Source organism: Calidris pugnax, unplaced genomic scaffold (genome assembly GCF_001431845.1).
Source record: "Calidris pugnax isolate Ruff unplaced genomic scaffold, ASM143184v1 scaffold56, whole genome shotgun sequence".
NCBI lineage: Eukaryota > Metazoa > Chordata > Aves > Charadriiformes > Scolopacidae > Calidris > Calidris pugnax.
Genome location: NW_015090839.1, coordinates 4,241,542 through 4,258,384, shown reverse-complemented (window position 1 = coordinate 4,258,384; position 16,843 = coordinate 4,241,542). Strand labels below are relative to the sequence as shown.

The 16,843-nt window shown below is 54.5% G+C and overlaps 1 protein-coding gene across 2 annotated transcripts in view; it reads left to right on the top strand.

Moving 5' to 3' along the window:
- The window catches only part of TMEM63C (transmembrane protein 63C), a 33,805-nt gene that overhangs the window by 9,820 nt on the left and 7,142 nt on the right, over window positions 1-16,843 (top strand). For both annotated transcript variants that reach the window (XM_014942067.1, XM_014942066.1), the window contains exons 2-14: window positions 10,298-10,412; window positions 10,657-10,877; window positions 11,247-11,326; window positions 12,195-12,282; window positions 14,125-14,162; window positions 14,567-14,709; window positions 15,024-15,075; window positions 15,207-15,315; window positions 15,729-15,802; window positions 15,908-15,988; window positions 16,116-16,236; window positions 16,363-16,496; window positions 16,717-16,839. In XM_014942067.1, coding sequence (XP_014797553.1) covers window positions 10,680-10,877; window positions 11,247-11,326; window positions 12,195-12,282; window positions 14,125-14,162; window positions 14,567-14,709; window positions 15,024-15,075; window positions 15,207-15,315; window positions 15,729-15,802; window positions 15,908-15,988; window positions 16,116-16,236; window positions 16,363-16,496; window positions 16,717-16,839 — 1,241 coding nt within the window. In that variant the 5' untranslated portion in view covers window positions 10,298-10,412; window positions 10,657-10,679. The remainder of the gene's footprint in view (window positions 1-10,297; window positions 10,413-10,656; window positions 10,878-11,246; window positions 11,327-12,194; window positions 12,283-14,124; window positions 14,163-14,566; window positions 14,710-15,023; window positions 15,076-15,206; window positions 15,316-15,728; window positions 15,803-15,907; window positions 15,989-16,115; window positions 16,237-16,362; window positions 16,497-16,716; window positions 16,840-16,843) is intronic.

The following is a 16,843-nucleotide window of genomic DNA, read 5'->3' as shown; positions in this document are numbered from 1 at the left end:
CCTGTGGGGGGGCAGGATTTGGGGGGGGGGGGGGGCAGGTGGCTGGCCCACAGCCCAGGGCAAAGGCAGCACAATCTGGTGTTGAGACTATGCGATGGGTTCAGTCCCTTCCCTCCTCCTTTTCAAGGACCAAATTTGCATGCATGCTGGGGGATAGGTGGCGATTTGGTGGGTCCCCTGTGGATGCATCCCCAGGGTCTGGAGGTGGACAAGCCAGGGCTTGGGGAGCACCTTCTCTCCTTGTCCTCCTGTGGCAGGCCCCTGTGTGCACCATCAAAGGTTTTCCCCTTCGCTTTGATGCGCTATTGACTCGAGGCGGTGTGATGAGAGCTAATCCCTCTGGCACGGCTGGATGCTGCTAGCACAGCCGCTGCCGGGGCCATCCCTGCTTGTGCAACCCGCCGGTGCCAGAGCCTTCACTGAGCTGCCAGCTCCCACGCTCCCAGGGCAGCGTGATTCATCCCGGTCGGCTGGCGTTACCCAAATCTGCTGGGAAGCTGGGCAGAGGTGGGAGGAAAGCCTCGCTGGGGCCAGGACTGGTGAGCGGTGTGCTCATGGGCTGCTGCTGCTGCAGCCCAAATCTCTCGCTCAGCGCTCCTGGCACTGAGCACAGGCGATAGAAATGTTCTGGCTCTGCAGATGCTCTAAAATCATATTTAGGGTGTGTGTGTGTGTACAGTGTTGTAACCCAGCGCTCTCAGGAAGAAGCTTTGGTGCGTGCAGAGAGGGGAGCTGGGCACGGCAGGAGTGTTTCTTTGCTTCTGCAGGGACGTTGTGGCTGCTCAAAACTGGGAAGGAGCAAAGTGGGGTGACAGCTGGGTGCCAGGGCAGCCTCCCCCAGAGCAGTGTGGAGGGAGGTGTGTGGGTAGCCCAAGGAGAAGGGGATCAACGGGACAAGCGTGATGCTGCCCGCCTTGTACTGGCCCCTGGGAGGCTGTGGGGTGAGGGTGCTCGGTGGCAGCGTGCCCTCAGGTCCCTGTTAGGCAGCAGTGGGTTAGAACGGAGCAAGGCTGGACCCCTGCTGGCCCACCACACACACACCCTTGCCCCCTATCACACATCAGGCTTGCAGGCACCAGCTGCGAGAAGGGCTGGATGGTGCTCAGCAGCTGAGAGCAATGGCTCAGGGGACTTGAAATGCCTCACTTTCTCCACCAGCTCGGCAGCCAGGTCCCTGCCATCCCCAAACATGCTGTGCCATCCTGGCTGGGATGGCTGCTCCCCGGTCTGCATCCCCCTCATCGCACAGCCTGAGCGCGCTTGCGTGCGTGTGTGTGCGAAGCGCTGTCCTCTCCTTGCCTCTGCCCCGGGGTGAGGTGCCTTCTGCTCGCTGGGGAGGGCTGTAGCTCTGCTGGAAAGGGCTGTGCTGGCCGCTCCTGTGGCTGGCAGTCTCTCTGCAGCATGTGGCTTTATAAATGGCAGCAGATAAACCTCCCACTTTCCTCTCCACCTCCCACAGCTCCCCGCTCCCCAGACAGCAGAGGGGGCTCGGGGAGGAAGGAGCTACTCTCCTGCCTTTTCCCCATCACCAGGGACCACAGTGCTGCTCGCATGTTGTGCCACTGTGAAAGATGCCCGTGACCCACAGTGACAGCCTCAGCCTGGCCCTTGACTGTGCCACAACTGCTCCTGGTTTCCATATAGCTTTCCATAAGGGAGTGTTTTTTCCAGCGGAGGTGGCACTTTCTTTCTCACAGGCCTTAAAATTCTCCTCTGTTTGAGCACGGTTAGCTGGGTGGAGGAAGAAACAATCTGCCTCTAGGAGCCCAGCATCCCATCACTGTCACAATCTTGCTGAGAGGTGCCTTCCTCGGCCTTTGATACCAAACGGGAGCTGCTCCTGCCAGGCTGGCTGTGTGGGCACAGCATGCCTTGGTCCTGGAGCTGGTGGGTGATAAACAGCCCAGGGGCACCCTTTGCTCGAGTCCTTCCCTAGGGCTGGCTGCTGCATGGCCCTCAGTCACGCAGGCAGCAGGGGCTGGGAGTTGTCCTCATCTGTGTGTATCATCATTAATTAATTGCAAGCGCAGGGGTTGCTCTGGGGACCGCGAGCAGCCTGCAGCATCCCAGCTCGGAGCAGGGACCTGGTGGTGCTGGGAGCTTCCTTTGCTGTTTTCCTGAAATGGTGTTTTCCTGAATGCACGTGTGTGTGTCCGTGTGTTAACAGAGAGCCTCAGGATGACTCTCTGTCCCTCTCCTGCGAGCGACCTCCGTCCCCTGCAGTCGGCCCTGGCTTTTTCACAGAATCATAGAAAGGTTTGGGGTTGGAAGGGATCCCTCTGCAATGAACAGGGACATCTTCAACTAGATCAGGTTGCTCAGAGCCCCGTCCAACCTGACCTTGAATGTTTCCAGGGATGGGGCATCTACCACCTCTGGGCAACCTGTGCCAGTGTTTCACCACCCTCACTGTTAAAAATGTCTTCCTTGTATCTAGTAAAAATCTTCCCTCTTTTAGTTTAAAGCCATTACCTGTTGTCCTATTGCAACAGACCCTGCCAAAAGCATGTCTCTATCTTACAAGCCCCCTCTCCTGACTCTCTGCTCCCAGACATTGCCCACCAGCAACCTGGTGGCTCCCTGTCCCATTCCTAGGCTGGGCCCAGCCTGGGTAATCCTTTGTGCTGAGGAGCGTTGATTTAAGCGTTACCAGAGGACAAGGGTGCAATATGCAGAATGAGCGACGAGCCCCTGCCCTGGAGAGCTTGCAGCCCAATTAGCTCATGTTTGCTCGGTGCTTTGCACACACAAAGTGCGGTGTGAGGGGCTAAGCACGCTGTGTGCACAGCAGGATATTGAAATGTAAAACAAACACGGGTTAGAGCCAGCCTGCAGTGACAGCTTAGTCAAACGTGGCGAAAAGGGCTGGGGATGGAAAGAATAAACTCTGCTCCGGTTCTTGAGCACCTCTGAGGAGAAAGACCTAGGAGTCCTGGTGCACAACAGGATGCCCATGAGCCAGCAATGTGCCCTTGTGGCCAAGAAAGCCAATGGCATCCTGGGGTGCATCAAGAAGAGAGTGGCCAGCAGGTCAAGAGAGGTCATCCTGCCCCTCTACTCTGCCCTGGTGAGGCCCCATCTGGAGCACTGGGTCCAATTCTGGGCTCCCCAGTTCAAAAAGGACAGAGAGCTGCTGGAGAGGGTACAGCAGAGGGCTACGAAGATGATTAAGGGCCTGGAGCATCTCCCTTATGAGGAGAGGCTGAGGGACTTGTGTCTTTTTAGTCTGGAAAAGATTAGGCTGAGGGGGGGATCTAATCAATGCTTATAAATACTTAAAGGGTGGTGTCGAGAGGATGGGGCCAGTCTTTTTTTCAGTGGTGCCCAGGGATAAGACAAGAGGAAATGGGCACAAACTTGAATATAAGAAGCTCCACCTAAACATGAAGAGGAACTTCTTTATTTTGAGGGTGGCTGAGCCCTGGAATAGGCTGCCCAGAGAGGTGGTGGAGTCTCCTTCTCTGGAGACATTCAAAACCCGCCTGGACAAGTTCTTGTGCAACCTGTTCTAGGTAGACATGCTCTGGCAGGGGGGTTGGACTAGATGATCTCCAGAGGTCCCTTCTAACCCCATGTGATTCTTCCTTCCCAGTCGCTGTGTGCTGGCTCTGGCAGCCACAGGCTCACACGTGCATGGAGGAGGCGGTGGAGAAGAGCTGCTCTGTGCATGGTGTCTCCCACACACTGACCCAAACCTACCTCCCCGGCTGTGCATCCCACCCTTTGCTCTTGGTTGCCTGAGGTTTGCCTTTCTTCTTGCGCCAAGGGGTGCTGCAACGAGTCAGTGTTGGGTCTGCAGCATCCCTCAGGGAGAGGGGGCTTGTGCAGGTGGCTGCTGTTCTGCATGGGAAGGCCACAAACATTGTCCTACAGAGAGCCCTGCTGGAGGTTGGAGGCTAGGCTGCCTTCTCATCCAAAAAACCTCATACATGGAGCTTGGTCTGTCCCAGCGCCAAAACGTGGCCACCCTTGGGTCTGTGTGACGGTGTCTGGGAAGAAGGGGAGGGCAGGGAGTGGGGGCGATGCAACAGCCACTGCAGGGGGATGTGGAAGGGGAGGGTTTTGCTCTCAAATGCTGTGTTGATTTAAGGTGAGTCTCAGGTTTTTTCTCTTGGGGCAGCGTGACCCTCTGCAGGGTTTCCCAAAGGTGGTGACAACCTGCCACTCCTGACAGCAGAAAAACTTACTTGGCTCCCCAAAACAGGGTTGCAGTCTCTCCCTCCTGGTGGGTCTCATGTAATTTAAATGGTCAGTGTTGGTGGGGCAGTTTGGGACCAGTGGGCAAGGGGAGAGGAAAGGACATGCATTTTCTGTCCCAGGAGCAAACACCTCTTCTCTCATCCTGCTGCCTACATGGTCCCTGGCTGTGGGTCGCTGCACCTCTGTGCCATCCCTTTCTGCAGGAAGCTCCCAGGGGTCCAGGAGACACATGCAAAGCATTTGGAGATGAGAGTGGGGTTGCCAGAGTGGGCCTCACTGCAGGGTTTGCATCCCCAAACCCTGGGCGGGCTCATAGGCCAGCGGCTCCCCTTGCCATCCTGCCCTGGCTGGCAGGGACCTGGTGGGCATTTGTGCTCCTCGAGGGGAAAGCAGTGCCAGAACTTAACAGGTGGGGAAGGTGATGTTTATTTACACCATCTTTAAGCAGATTTATTTTACTCAGTCATACTCTCACTCTTGTTTCCTTATTGATCCCACTCGCTCCCCCACTCACACCCCCCATCCTCACAAGCCCCTGGGCACATGTGCGCTTGTGGGTAATATAGGAACAAGGGACATGGGCTGTCAGGTCCTCCTGACCCCTCTGAGCAATCATGCTAGTCTTTGAGTGTGTGTTTTATTCCCAATCATCAGTTGCTGCAGGGTGGTCCTTTGCCTCCAAACCTTGCTGACCCTAGCCTCTGTACCCGCCTGGCCCAGTTGCTGCTCGTGGTGTGGTCCTCCTCCTTGTTTGGAAGATTTGTCATGTTTCCAGCAGGCTAATGGGATGGGCTGATGTACGTCCTGTGTGAGGTGACTGCCATCCTGCTGGTGATGGGATGGGGATCTTCTGTTGTCTGTGCCTTAGCAGGGTGTGGGCACAGTGTTCACACCAGTGTCAGTGTCTGTGCTACCAATCTCTTCACATCCTGCGCCTTGGCTCCTCAGCGGGATCTGGCTCTACTCTCCATGGGTCTGTGGGACACAGCTCCAAGGAGGTGGGTGCTGTCACAGCAGGGCTGATCTCCTGTGCAGGCATCTGGCCTGAAGATGCTGAAGATGGTGTGAAAAGCCCCACCCAGGGATGCTGCTGCCCTGTGCCAGCTTGCCCCCACGGGCCATTGGCAGCTCTCTCTCTCTTTACTTTGGACCTGGAGGCCGTGACTCTTAAGAGAGAAGGGTGGATGGAGAGCCAGGGAGGAATGCCTTGAACCCACATGGGGTATGAAGTGTTATGTCTGTGGTCCCATCCCCTCTGTGCTTATCGCCCCCAGGGATGGATGTAGCCCATGGTGTCCCCATTCTCGCGTGCACCAAGCTACAGGGATGGAGAGGTGACCCTTTGGTGCCAAAACTGCCTCTGCCAGGGTGTGCGCTGAGCTCAGCGCAGGGTTTTGATAAGCCTTTTTCCAGCTGGAGCTCGTTAGTTGTGCTGAGTCAGTGGCAGTGGCTCAGATTTCCTGGCTGCCCCGGTCACTGCAGTCCTGCAAGGTCAGTCACTGCAGTCCCACCAGGTGGGACACCGGTGGTTCACCTCCGTGCCTGGCCCTGGCATACCAGGGCATGAACCTGATCTTCCTGTGATGATGGTTCCTCATTTTTCCTTCCCACAGCCTGGCTGTATCTTCTTCCAAAGGAAGAAGGACACAGAGGCAGTCAGGTCGCAGGGCTGCTTGTTTTCTCCATGGTCTGGCTCCTCAGCCTGGCTTTTCTGCTGGCTTTGTGTGGCCACAGGCAGCTCCATCAGCAGCCCTGTGCCCCGGCTGCCCAACCACCAGCCAAAATGAGTAATGCCCTCCCCTCTGGAGCAGGACGCCGAGGCTGGGTGAGCTCAGGCATGCCGAGAAGCCTGGCTTAGTCATCTGAGTGCTCCCAAGACTTTGTTTTGGTGTTTTGCTACTCCAGCTGTCTGTGAATCCCCTAGCAAATGAGTTTGCTGGCAGGGTGCTTCAAGGGAAAGACAAATTTTGAAAAATTGCATTCACATAAAAGAAATGCCTTATTTTCAATTGGAAATCTTGATTCTCTGGATTAGTGCCCACCCAACCGGAGAGAAGCATATGCTGGTGTATCAACAAAACAAACAGGGCACTGAATATTCAAGGCAAACCTTACACACTGGAAATGCTTCATAGAAATTATCCAGTATATCATTTACAATGGCAAATCTCATCCATTCACTGTCAATTCACTGCCACTGCAAAGAGGAGAAAGAAGGATTGCTTTTCTCTAGTATTCTGCATGTTTTCTCACCCTATTTCACCCTCTTTCCTCCAAGTAAGACCTAGATTAGGTAGACCATATATTGTGATTTCTGCCTCTATATTACTGCTTTGTTTTGCCAACTGATACCCTGCCCACTCCTGTGTTTCTTGACTTGCCCGTTGCTGTCACTTCTCTAGGACAGTGACTGCTCCAAGGGATACCTGTCTGTGGTTGGCGCCTGGAGGCACTGTCTCATACACAGCTAACGGGAAGCTCTCCCAACACTTTCTGGAGATGAAGGCACCCAGCCAGCTCTGTTATTCACAAGAATATTTCCTCCTCCTGCCATTAACAATTGGGAAAAGCACAATGACAGTGGTACAGCTGGGAAGAGGATCTGGTCTGGTGATGCTGTGGGGTTCATTTGGACCTTTGAGATACGATTGCAGTGCTATCACCAGAGTATGGCAAAATGCTGAATTATCATATAAGTTTGGTCTGAAAATTTAGCTTGGGTGTTTTAACCTAACACTGTTTGACCTACAGTGTCCATGTGATCTCTCGCTCTGTGTACTGAGTAAGGCATCTCCTATAGTTGGAGGGAGGCTGAACATGTCCTACAGATCTGAGTTCAAGCTGTTCCTGGAGCACATGAGCAGAAATCTCCTCTCCCCATTTCTGCTGCATGTGCTGTTCCTAGAACATTTACATGATTTACTTTTAGCTGGTTGTTCCCAATGGTTATTTTAATGGTAACACTGCAGCTATATAATTTGCATAAGCTTTTCTAAGAGCAGCACCATAAAAGGTGAGATTAGCTGGAACGAATGGTCTAGAAAAGTACCAGTTTGGGTATTTGAAGGTGGGTTTCCATGGGTATCTGGGGGGGAAGGGACCAGGGAAAAGGCAGGAGGATGAGCTTAAGATCAGCTTCACAGGAGCTGTGACACGCTGCAAGGGCTGTGTTACAGGACTGAGCAAGAGATGATGGCTCCTTCAGGCAGTGGAGTTGGAGACACCTAAGAGAGAGAGGGCAGAGCTGACTCTTCTGCTCCTGAAATTTCTGTGTGCAGTGCTGGGTGGAGAGACAGGAACCAGATTAGCTGGGTGGGTGAAGGCTTGTGTTTGGGATGTTTGTGGACAGGAGACCTTGGAGCACCATCTCCGGGAGGAACCCATTGCTTTTTGCGACCAGGAGCCATATAACTGCTACTGGGGGAAGGGAGCAGCAACAAGGACTTGATAGGGAAAGACAACCCATACTGATCTCCGTGACAATCACCCTCACCCTGCCATCCTGCAGCAGGATGTTCCTCCTACAAGCAGTGCCTAGAACACCGTGCCTAGAAACAAGCTGCAGGATCTTATCACTGGGAAGTGGAGTGGTGGAGGCAGAGAATGGACTCGGATGTTGCTAAGAGTCTCCTTATTTATTTGCTGAAGGTCCAACAGCTCCCTCGGTCAGAGACACGCTCTCCTTGTTAACAAAAAAGGCAGTGAATTATTTAGCAGTTGAAAATGCCAGATGGCGATGGCTTTATTGCTTACAGGAGGAGGGGAGGGAGGGAGATATGCACATGGGGAGAACAGATTGAGAGCATCTCCGTAGGAAAGGGCTGACCCCAGCCAGAGGCCCCGGTGGTTTCACAGCCGCCTGATGGTGAGCAGGAGGCAGGCAGGCTGGGGCAAATGGCCGCTGCTTGTCACAGTGACCCACTCGTTTCCCATGGGTCTCCCCTTGTTGGAGTTCCCTCTTCAGGGGCTGTTATTCCAACAGGGCCATGCTAGGCCTCAAAGTACAGGGCTCCCAACCCCAGCTGGGAGGCAGGCCATGACTGAGGGATCTCTCTGTTTAATTTGGAAACTGCAGGCACCAAGACTAGTTCTTGAGCTCTTTGACCCTCTAAAGAGCTTGGGTTGAGAATCCCTTGGGAATCCCTGGTGTCCACCCTGATTGCATTTGTCAGGCTGTCAGAGCCTTTTTTTTTTCCTTTTTTTTTTTTTTGGTCAGCTCTGTGTTTGAAAGCCTCCCCCTTCTCAGTCTTTCCTTTCCCCAGATGAGGATGCCAAAGAGAATCAGTGTCTCAGGTAAATAATCTGTCAGCTCCTGCCCCAGCATCCCCGTATGTGAGAAACTGGATATGAGAACTTGACAGAAAAACAGGTCTCAATGATCAGACCAGGACCTAACATATTGCTCCCTGCTCTGCTCAGCTGCGGAGTGGGGGTATCTGGGCTCCTCAAGAGCTTTAGGACAGGTCTTATCTTCTCAAGCAGAAAGCTGCACGGTTTAAGCGAGAGAGGCTGAGGCTACAGCAGCACACAAAAACCCCACGTGCTGCTGTAGTCTCCCATCTGTCACACTGACACAGCAGAATTAAATGTTTCCCAACAAAAGCAAATCCATGTGGACTCAGGAAGATCCCCTTTCTAAGCCAAGGCATTTTGTGCATGCTCTCTCTGTGGTCCCCAAGGACCTCTCAATCAGGTTTCCTTTGGTGTTGAAGCAGACTTGATCCTATTTGGTCTTGATGGGAAAAAAAACACCATAAACACTTTGCATCTCCAGGTCTCTGGAGATACTGGCTGTCTTTGCATCCCTCTCCATTCCTTAATCAGACCATGGTTTCTGCGCTTCTTCCTCTGTCCTGTCCATGTGAGATGTGAGCATCCTGCAGCAGGGATCAGCTGTGGCTGGGTGACTGCAGGGGCTGCAGCAGGGTCCCAGTTGTGGCTAGGATATAGATAAAAAGGGAGGAGATGAATGAATGTCTGATGGCTTGAATACAAAGCTCACAGGAGCACATGTTAATGGGCATGTTGAAGTTTCATGTGGCCTTTGCACAGGCCACAGTATACTGTGCTCAGCGTGTCTGTGGAGCAAGGCACTCATATAACTCCTTATAAACTTCAGGCAGGACGGAAGATGTTCTTGTCAGGAACACAAGTCCCTGAGAAAAGGGACGTAGAATTACAGAGGCTGGAAGGGACCCCTTGGAGGTCAGCTTGTAAGAGCCCCTGCTCAGGACCAGGACAACTTCAAAATTATGTTTGGTTGCTCAAGGCCTCCAAAGACAGTGTTTCCTTGTCCAACTGTTCCCTTCCACCCCAGTAACCTCAGTCTTCCCCTAAGCAGGGTTTTCAGCCCTCTGGGTTTATCTACCTAAAAAGTACTAGACATCCTGCCTCGGGGCCTTTTCAAAAGAGACATTAGGCGTCCAACCTGGTTGCTGTTTTGAAAGTTGGCTGAAGGTGCCGGAGGGGGCTCCAACACACAGAGACATGGCAGGAGGAGAGACTCTGGCTGTTGTTGCCGCCTCGTGTCTGTCAGCATTTGCTGTGCTGGTTCCTTCTCCTGCTGTAGTTCTAGTGAGTGCAATGACCGTGCAAGCACTGTCCTGGCGTGCAGGTCTGTGGATCCCCGTGAGTGACAGCCGTGCTCATTCGTGCTGGCAGCTGTAGGGTGCTTGTTCCCAGGGATCCCAGGCACTGCACCTTTGGAGAGGATCCCCTCCTACTTAAAGCGTGGTGATAAGAAAGGTTTTGGAAACATGCCATGGTCTTGGCCATTAATAACCTTTAAGTGTTTCCTGCCAGTGAGGGCTGTAGCCTGTGGTATCAGCTGCTGGGGAAATAGGGGGAACCTTGGGATTTAGGGCTTTGAGAAGCTGATTCTTCTGAAGACTTCAAGATATCTTGGAAGGAACAATCCTGCTTTGGTGGAAAGACAGAAGGGAGGTCCCAAGACTCCTGAGTCACAGAGACCGTGATGCTGAAGGAGAAGGGAGGGCTGTGGGGTGTTCCACGTGCAGTAGATATCCGGCTGGAGGGAGCAAAGCAAGCACAGCTCCAGCAGCCCAGTTGGTAACATCACCATTGCTCTTATTCTCAGAAACTCAAGCAAATGCTTCGGTTCCTCGTTCCTGCCTGCTGACCGTACCAGCGTGGCCATGACTCAACCCAGCTTCCAGGACTGAGGGGCAGAGGTGGTGAGAGACCTGTCTCAGGTATGACAGAGACAACCAAATAGCCTGGGGTTTAATGGGGTGGGGAAAGGGTATGAGGTATCTGTGAGATTTCTTCAGCAACACCTCCCACCCTGGGAGGGACTGGGGAAGCTCCAGGGTCACCAGCCAGTCCTCTTCCCTCCCTGCTCTCAGTGAGCTCCTCGGACTTTGCTAGAAGAGCCACAGCAAAGGCTCTTCGTGGAGCAAAGGCTTCTCCATCTGCACCCCTACCTCTGTGTTGCAGGGTGAGGCCCCACGATAGAACCGATGGAGAGTGTGTACTCGGTGGAGCCAGTACCTGATGGTGCTGGCCCCACCTCGTTGGATGTGCTCAGCTTCCTGGATGCCCTGGTGAACAGCACGGAGGAGCAATGCTTCACCGCCCGCTCCCGCAGCACTGTCCTGGAAGGGCTGCCGTTCGGTGGTGTGCCCACCGTGCTCGCCATCAACTTCATCCTCTGGCTGGTGAGTAGGCCAGGAGGGTGCCATGTCCACGGGCACAGCAGCCCTCAGCTGGGGTGTCAGAGGCTGGCTGTGAGCACAAGTGTCTGTTCTACGGCTGTGCTGACAGCCACACGTGTGTGCACCATGTGTGCCGGTGTGTCTGGCTGTTTAGGGGAACGAGTATGAGTGCAGAGGACTAAGACCTTTGCCCGCATTGTGGCACTTGGGCAGCAATGAGATCATGGAGCAAGAGTAGGTTGGCTTGAGGCAAGAGTTTTGCATGAGGTTGGCCTCGTGAACAGGAAAACAGAAAGGAGTGCTGTGGGAACACCCCATGCAATGAGACCTTGCAGCAAAACCATTCCCCTCTCCTCTTGCCTCTTCTTGCAGCTTCTCCTCCTGGTCTTCTCCTGCCTTCGGAAAGCTGCTTGGGACTACGGGCGCCTGGCGCTGCTGATGGACAATGATAGGTGAGCAGGACACAAGGCCACCATGGGTGGTGGCTCCAGCCTCTCCAAGAGGGGTGGCAGGAGGGACAGTGCTGCAGGGTGGCCCATGGAGAAGCTCAGCAGGTGTTCCTGTCCCCGCTTCCCACTAGGAATGACCTGGCTGCCCTTGCCCATGGAGGCACAGTCACCGTTTGCTGCAGGGGGAGGGAAAGCCCAAGCCAGCTTTGATTCCCTCTTGCAGGCACCATCTGGTGACGATGCTGTCAGTGCCAGGGAGGGCACCGTCCTGAGGAGGACAGATGCCCAAGAGCCGCTTTCGGTTGGGAACTGAGACACCACCTGTCCCCCTGCTGCTCTCTCAGGATGAGCAGGGCTGGCCAGTGCAGGAGGCAGAGGGGGACACGCAGCAGTAACACTCTTCCTCATGTCAGCAGAGCAGCCCCTGGGAGGAAATGTAAAAGCCCCTCTCCTGCTTTCTCCCCTCTCCAGCTCCTCTCGGGCTCAGGCTCTGGAGCTGAGTCTGGCAAGGGGCAGGCAATGTTTCCCTTCACTGGGAAGAGATCAAAAGGGCAATCAAGACTTAAAATTCAAGCGCTGATTACATTCCTTTTACTGTAATGCTGTTTGAGGGCCGAAACCAGTGGAATATAAAAATCCGGTTCAGCAGGCTCTTGTCGAGGAGCTAAGGCCAATTCTCCACTAGCACTAGTGAGTGTAGCCCCTGCCCCAAGCCCAGCAGTGTCACTGGTCCAGCCTCAGTGCAGGATGTGTAGGGGGGAGGCATTTCCCAGGTTGCTGTCCTGGGAGAAGCTTCTCCTCTGGTGCTCATCCTCTCCTGTCTGCTGCTTCTCTCCTGCCTCCCCCCTCCACTCCTCCCTTCACTGCAAAGTTTGACGTCACTTTTCTACGGAGAGCAGAGTGAGAAGGAGAAGTCCCCATCGGAGAGCAGTCCCCTGGATGTCGACAACAAGGATGTGGTGAGTGCCAGTGGCCCTGACAGCAGGAGTCCAGGCTGGGCTTGTCCTGGCCTGGACTGCCCTGCTCTTCATGGGAAACCCAGGTCAGAAGTTAAATGGGAGAAATTAAATGCTCCAGTGTGGGGTTTCCTGCTTAAGGCCTTTTAGCAGCAGGGTGTTCCTGGGAAAACTGGGGGATTTCTTTGTCCTGGGTTGATTTGAGGCATCTACCTTGAATGGAGGAGATGCTCCTGCCAGGGTGAGCATCTCCCAGCTGCTTGGCTGCGGGGACCTAGTTGGATGGCCAGAGCCTTGCTCTGCACGCCTGCAGGGACATTTCTGGTCCTAGCAGGCAGAGTCCCCTGGATCACACCTCCACCTCTGTGGCATGGTGTGCTGTGGGGGCTTTGAAGCCATCTTTTGTTTCTCTCTACCACACCAGGCACAGACCAGATTTTGCTAGAAATGAGCGTGGACGGACAGGGTTTTGTCTGTTTCTCTTTTCTGGCAACAAAAGCTGAAAGATCAGTCACTGGTGTGGCTACGAAAAAAAGGACAGAACTTCTTAAGAAAAAAAAGCTAGGCAGGAAAAGTGCAGAAGCAAAATCTTTGCAGGTGGCAAGAGTCCTGTTTAAAGGCTCGGTACTGGATGCTCTGGGCAAATGTGTATTGCTCATCAAAAAATAAGTGAGAAAGGCCACAGGGAATGCCAGCAGGGCTAAGAAGCAGATTAAGGGAGATTATTAGATATAAGAAGACATCCTTTTAAAAGTCAAGCTGTTCCCAAATGAGGAAAATCTAAACTCTGCCAGGTGTAAAATACACTAAGGTTTGGGAGGGAAGGGAAGGGGAGTTTGAGGAGAAATCGGTAGAGAGTGTAAAAGCAAGTATTGGATTTTTCTTTGCACATCAGGAACAAGAAACCTGCCAGAGGGTTTGTAGGGCTCATAGGTGGTGAAGATAGAAAATGCTTGTTGGAGAAAGTGAGGATGTGGCAGGAGAGCTAAATAAAGTTTTGTTGCCTGTATCCAGTGAGAAGCTCAAGCAAATTCCTGCCCAGGGAGCTTCTCTGTGGGGAAGCAGCAGAACATCCCTCCAACAGCAGGGTTGGAGGATGAGGTTGCAATAAAAGCAGCCTGACAAATTCACAGGTTACTACCACAAATTCCCAGAAGCAGAGGTGGGACTTCTCACTCACGTGCGACCTCTCCCCTGCACGTGGGCATCCTAGAGAGCTGGGAATCAGCTGATAAATGCTGTTTTTTCAGGAGGGTGTCTGGAAAACCCAAGAAATTACAACCCAGAGAGCTTGTGGACTGCATGGACAGCCTCCCAGAGTAGGGTGTAGGAGGGGAGTCAACTCGGCTGTGCTAAGGGGGTGTCTGGCCCCCATGGAGCTGTCAGGCATGCAGGGGTGCCTGCACCTCCAAAACATAGGAGATAAAAGCTCTAATGTTGCATATTCAGTGACAGGGAAAAAGCTATTACACAAGATCTCGGTGTTGTTGTGTATCACTCTATGGCAGCGTCAGCTCAGCGCTCGGTAGTGGTCAAAAAAGCACATTGCATGTTAGGGGCTGTCAGAAGGCACAGAGGAGGGAGCTGCTGGAAGCCAGGGGCTGTGTTACAGAGATGTCCCATATTTCCTGCTCCTCCTGGGACAGCTGCCTTTGGCCACCACTGCAGACAAGCCTCTGGGCTGAGCATCACCAGTCCCTTGGCACTGCCTCCATTGGCTCAGGCCCCTGGCCCCAGGCACTGCAGCGTCTCCGTGCAGATCCCCAGTGCATGCCATGTCCCAGCTCCTCGCCAAGGAGGTGGGGGTGGTCACCCCTGGCTCATTCCAACTTTCTTACCTTCCAGGGATTCTGCTCCTGGCTCATTTCTATCTACCAGATGAAGTAAGTGTGTGTCCTCAGCATTGCAGCCATGCCTCACCGCTGCCTGTCCCTGGGGAACCCATGCCCTTAGGTGGTCACACATCACCCAGAGCTGCTCAGACTAGTGGCTGAGGAGAGCCCTCTTAAAATGTCCCCCTGGGAGAAAGAGCAGAGGGCTCACTTCTGTGTTTCCTCCTGTCCCCGGCTCCTGTCCCAAAGGAATAGGCTTCAACCTTTTCTGGTAGGAGCTGGTCCTGTAATGGGGTGGCAGCCTGAGGGCTGGTTCTGTGCCCAAATCCCACCTGCCACAGGCAAGATGTCATGAGTTGGTGTGGGTCGTGTGAGGCCAAAGCAGCCAGTGTCCCTGGGGTGGGAGGTGGTGGGCAGGCACCATCAGCACTCACCCCTACCTGCATCTCCCCTAGGGACGAGGAGATTCAGAGCAAGTGTGGCATCGATGCCACCACCTACCTCTCCTTCCAGCGGCACCTTCTGGTCCTGCTGATGCTGGTTTGTGTGCTTTCTGTGGCCGTCATCCTGCCTGTCAACTTCTCGGGGGACCTCCTGGGTAAGTGCTTTCCCAGTTGGGGGATGGCTCAGGAGCATGGTACAAGCTTCCCCATGCTTGAGCTGAGCACCCTGCTCTGGGGACAGAGGGCAGAAAAAAACCCCCTCCATCAGGATCCCCCATGTGAGCAGGAACCCACCATCAGCTGTGGGACAGAGAAATGTAAGAGGGAGGGAGCTTCAGGGCAGTGGGGGCTTGAGGGGGACCTGGGAGGTGGAAAAGGAGGGAGCAAAGACCAGTGCAACTAATCCTGCAAGCATGGACACACACACTGCACTGGGTTCCCATAACATCCTTCTTCTCTTCCTCTGCAGGACACAATCCCACCCACTTTGGCCGGACAACCATCGCCAACATCCCAACACAGTACGTGGCTCCTGTGTTTGGGTGGGCTATGGGTGCTGCTGCTGCAGCGGGCACTGGTGGGAGTGCCCAGGATGGTCTATGTGCCATGCACCCACCACAGCACTTGCTGATCCCTTCTTCTCCTCCTCCAGGGACCGTCTCCTGTGGCTGCACAGCATCTTCGCCCTCATCTATTTCATAGTCACCATCCTCTGCATGGCTCACCACTCCATCCACCTTGAATACAGAGAGAACGAGAAGGTGAGCAACCACCCTTCCTCCAGCCCTGCCTTGTTTAGCACCAATGGACAATTTTGTGCTTTGCAGAAGGGATGGTCCGGGTAGACATGGAGAGCTTTAGAAACAGCCTGGGGCTAGGCAGGCAGGGAAAAATAAGGCTGGTTTTCTCCAGCTTCTGGAGAAAGCTTGGCAGCCCGGAGGCAAATCTCTCCATCCTGCTGCCTTGTCTCTTGAGACTGAAGCTCTGCTATATCTGTCTGGGAGGTTGCAGTGTTTTGCTGTGCCCCAGGCTTTGGGAGCAGGCTTTGAGGAGGTCTGTGCTGGGTGGCAGTCGGTGCCCTCACTCATCTCTGCCTTCCTGGTGGCTGTGCTAACAGGGTGGCAGTGCAGCAGCTCATGGACACCCACCCTCTCTGCCCCTTCTCCTCCCGCAGGTTGCCCGGACACTGATGGTTACCCATATCCCCAAGGAGATCACAGACCCTTCCCTTATCATCAAGCATTTCCAGTGAGTAGCAGCATGCTGCAGCCTCACCAGGGCGGCTGGCAGGCAGGTGGCAGGGACTGTCCCCGTCCCCCAGCTCCTGGTGCCACCATGTCCCTGTGCCCGCAGTGAGGCTTACCCCAGCTGCACCGTCACCAACGTCCAGTTCTGCTTCGACGTGCGCAAGCTGATGAAGCTGGATGCAGAGAGGTGAGTGCCTGCAGGTCCCCGTTGCCTCTGGGGGTGGGTGTACCACTCCTGCCCAGCATGTCAAGGGACCCAGCCTGTTTGTCTGCTGCTCCCTGAATGACTTTCGTCCCTATTGGCTTTCTGGCAGGCGCAAGGCAATGAAGGGGCGGCTTTACTTCACCACCAAGGCACAGAAGGAGGGGAAGATCATGATCAAAACCCACCCCTGCGCCCGCATCTTCTGCTGCCGCTTCTGTGGCTTTGAGCAGGTAGGTGGGCACAGGCCGGGCTGCAGGCAGCATGTCCCCATGTCCCCTCTGTGGGCAGGGCAGAGGATGGCAGCTCGCCCATGCCACAGCCTGGTGAGCACGGCAGAGCCCCGGCTGCTCCTGCAGGTGGACGCCGAGCAGTACTATGGGGAGCTGGAGGAGAAGCTCACGGACGAGTTCAACGCCGAGCGCAACCGCATCACGCTCAAGCGGCTCGACATGGCCTTCGTCACCTTCCAGGACGAGCGGATGACAGCTGTGTAAGTGTCCCTCAGACGTGCTGGCACAGGCACGTCCCCCAGCCTGGTGGCCACTGCCTCTGGGGCACCTTGCCGGCTCCTCTGGCCAAAGCCAGGCAACAGGTCTGTCTCTGCCTGTGCCTCTGCCATCTGCAGAGATGGCTGCTTTTTGGGGGCTGCGGGAAGGGTCTCATGAGAAGAAGGAGGGGTTCTGACCCCTGGCTCCCTCCTCCTCCTGCAGGATTTTGAAGGACTACAGCCACATTCGCTGCCGCAAGCACCCCCAGCAGTCCTCTGTCACCACCGTGGTCAAGTCACATCACTGGGGCGTTCACTATGCTCCTGCACCCAGCGATATCATCTGGTGA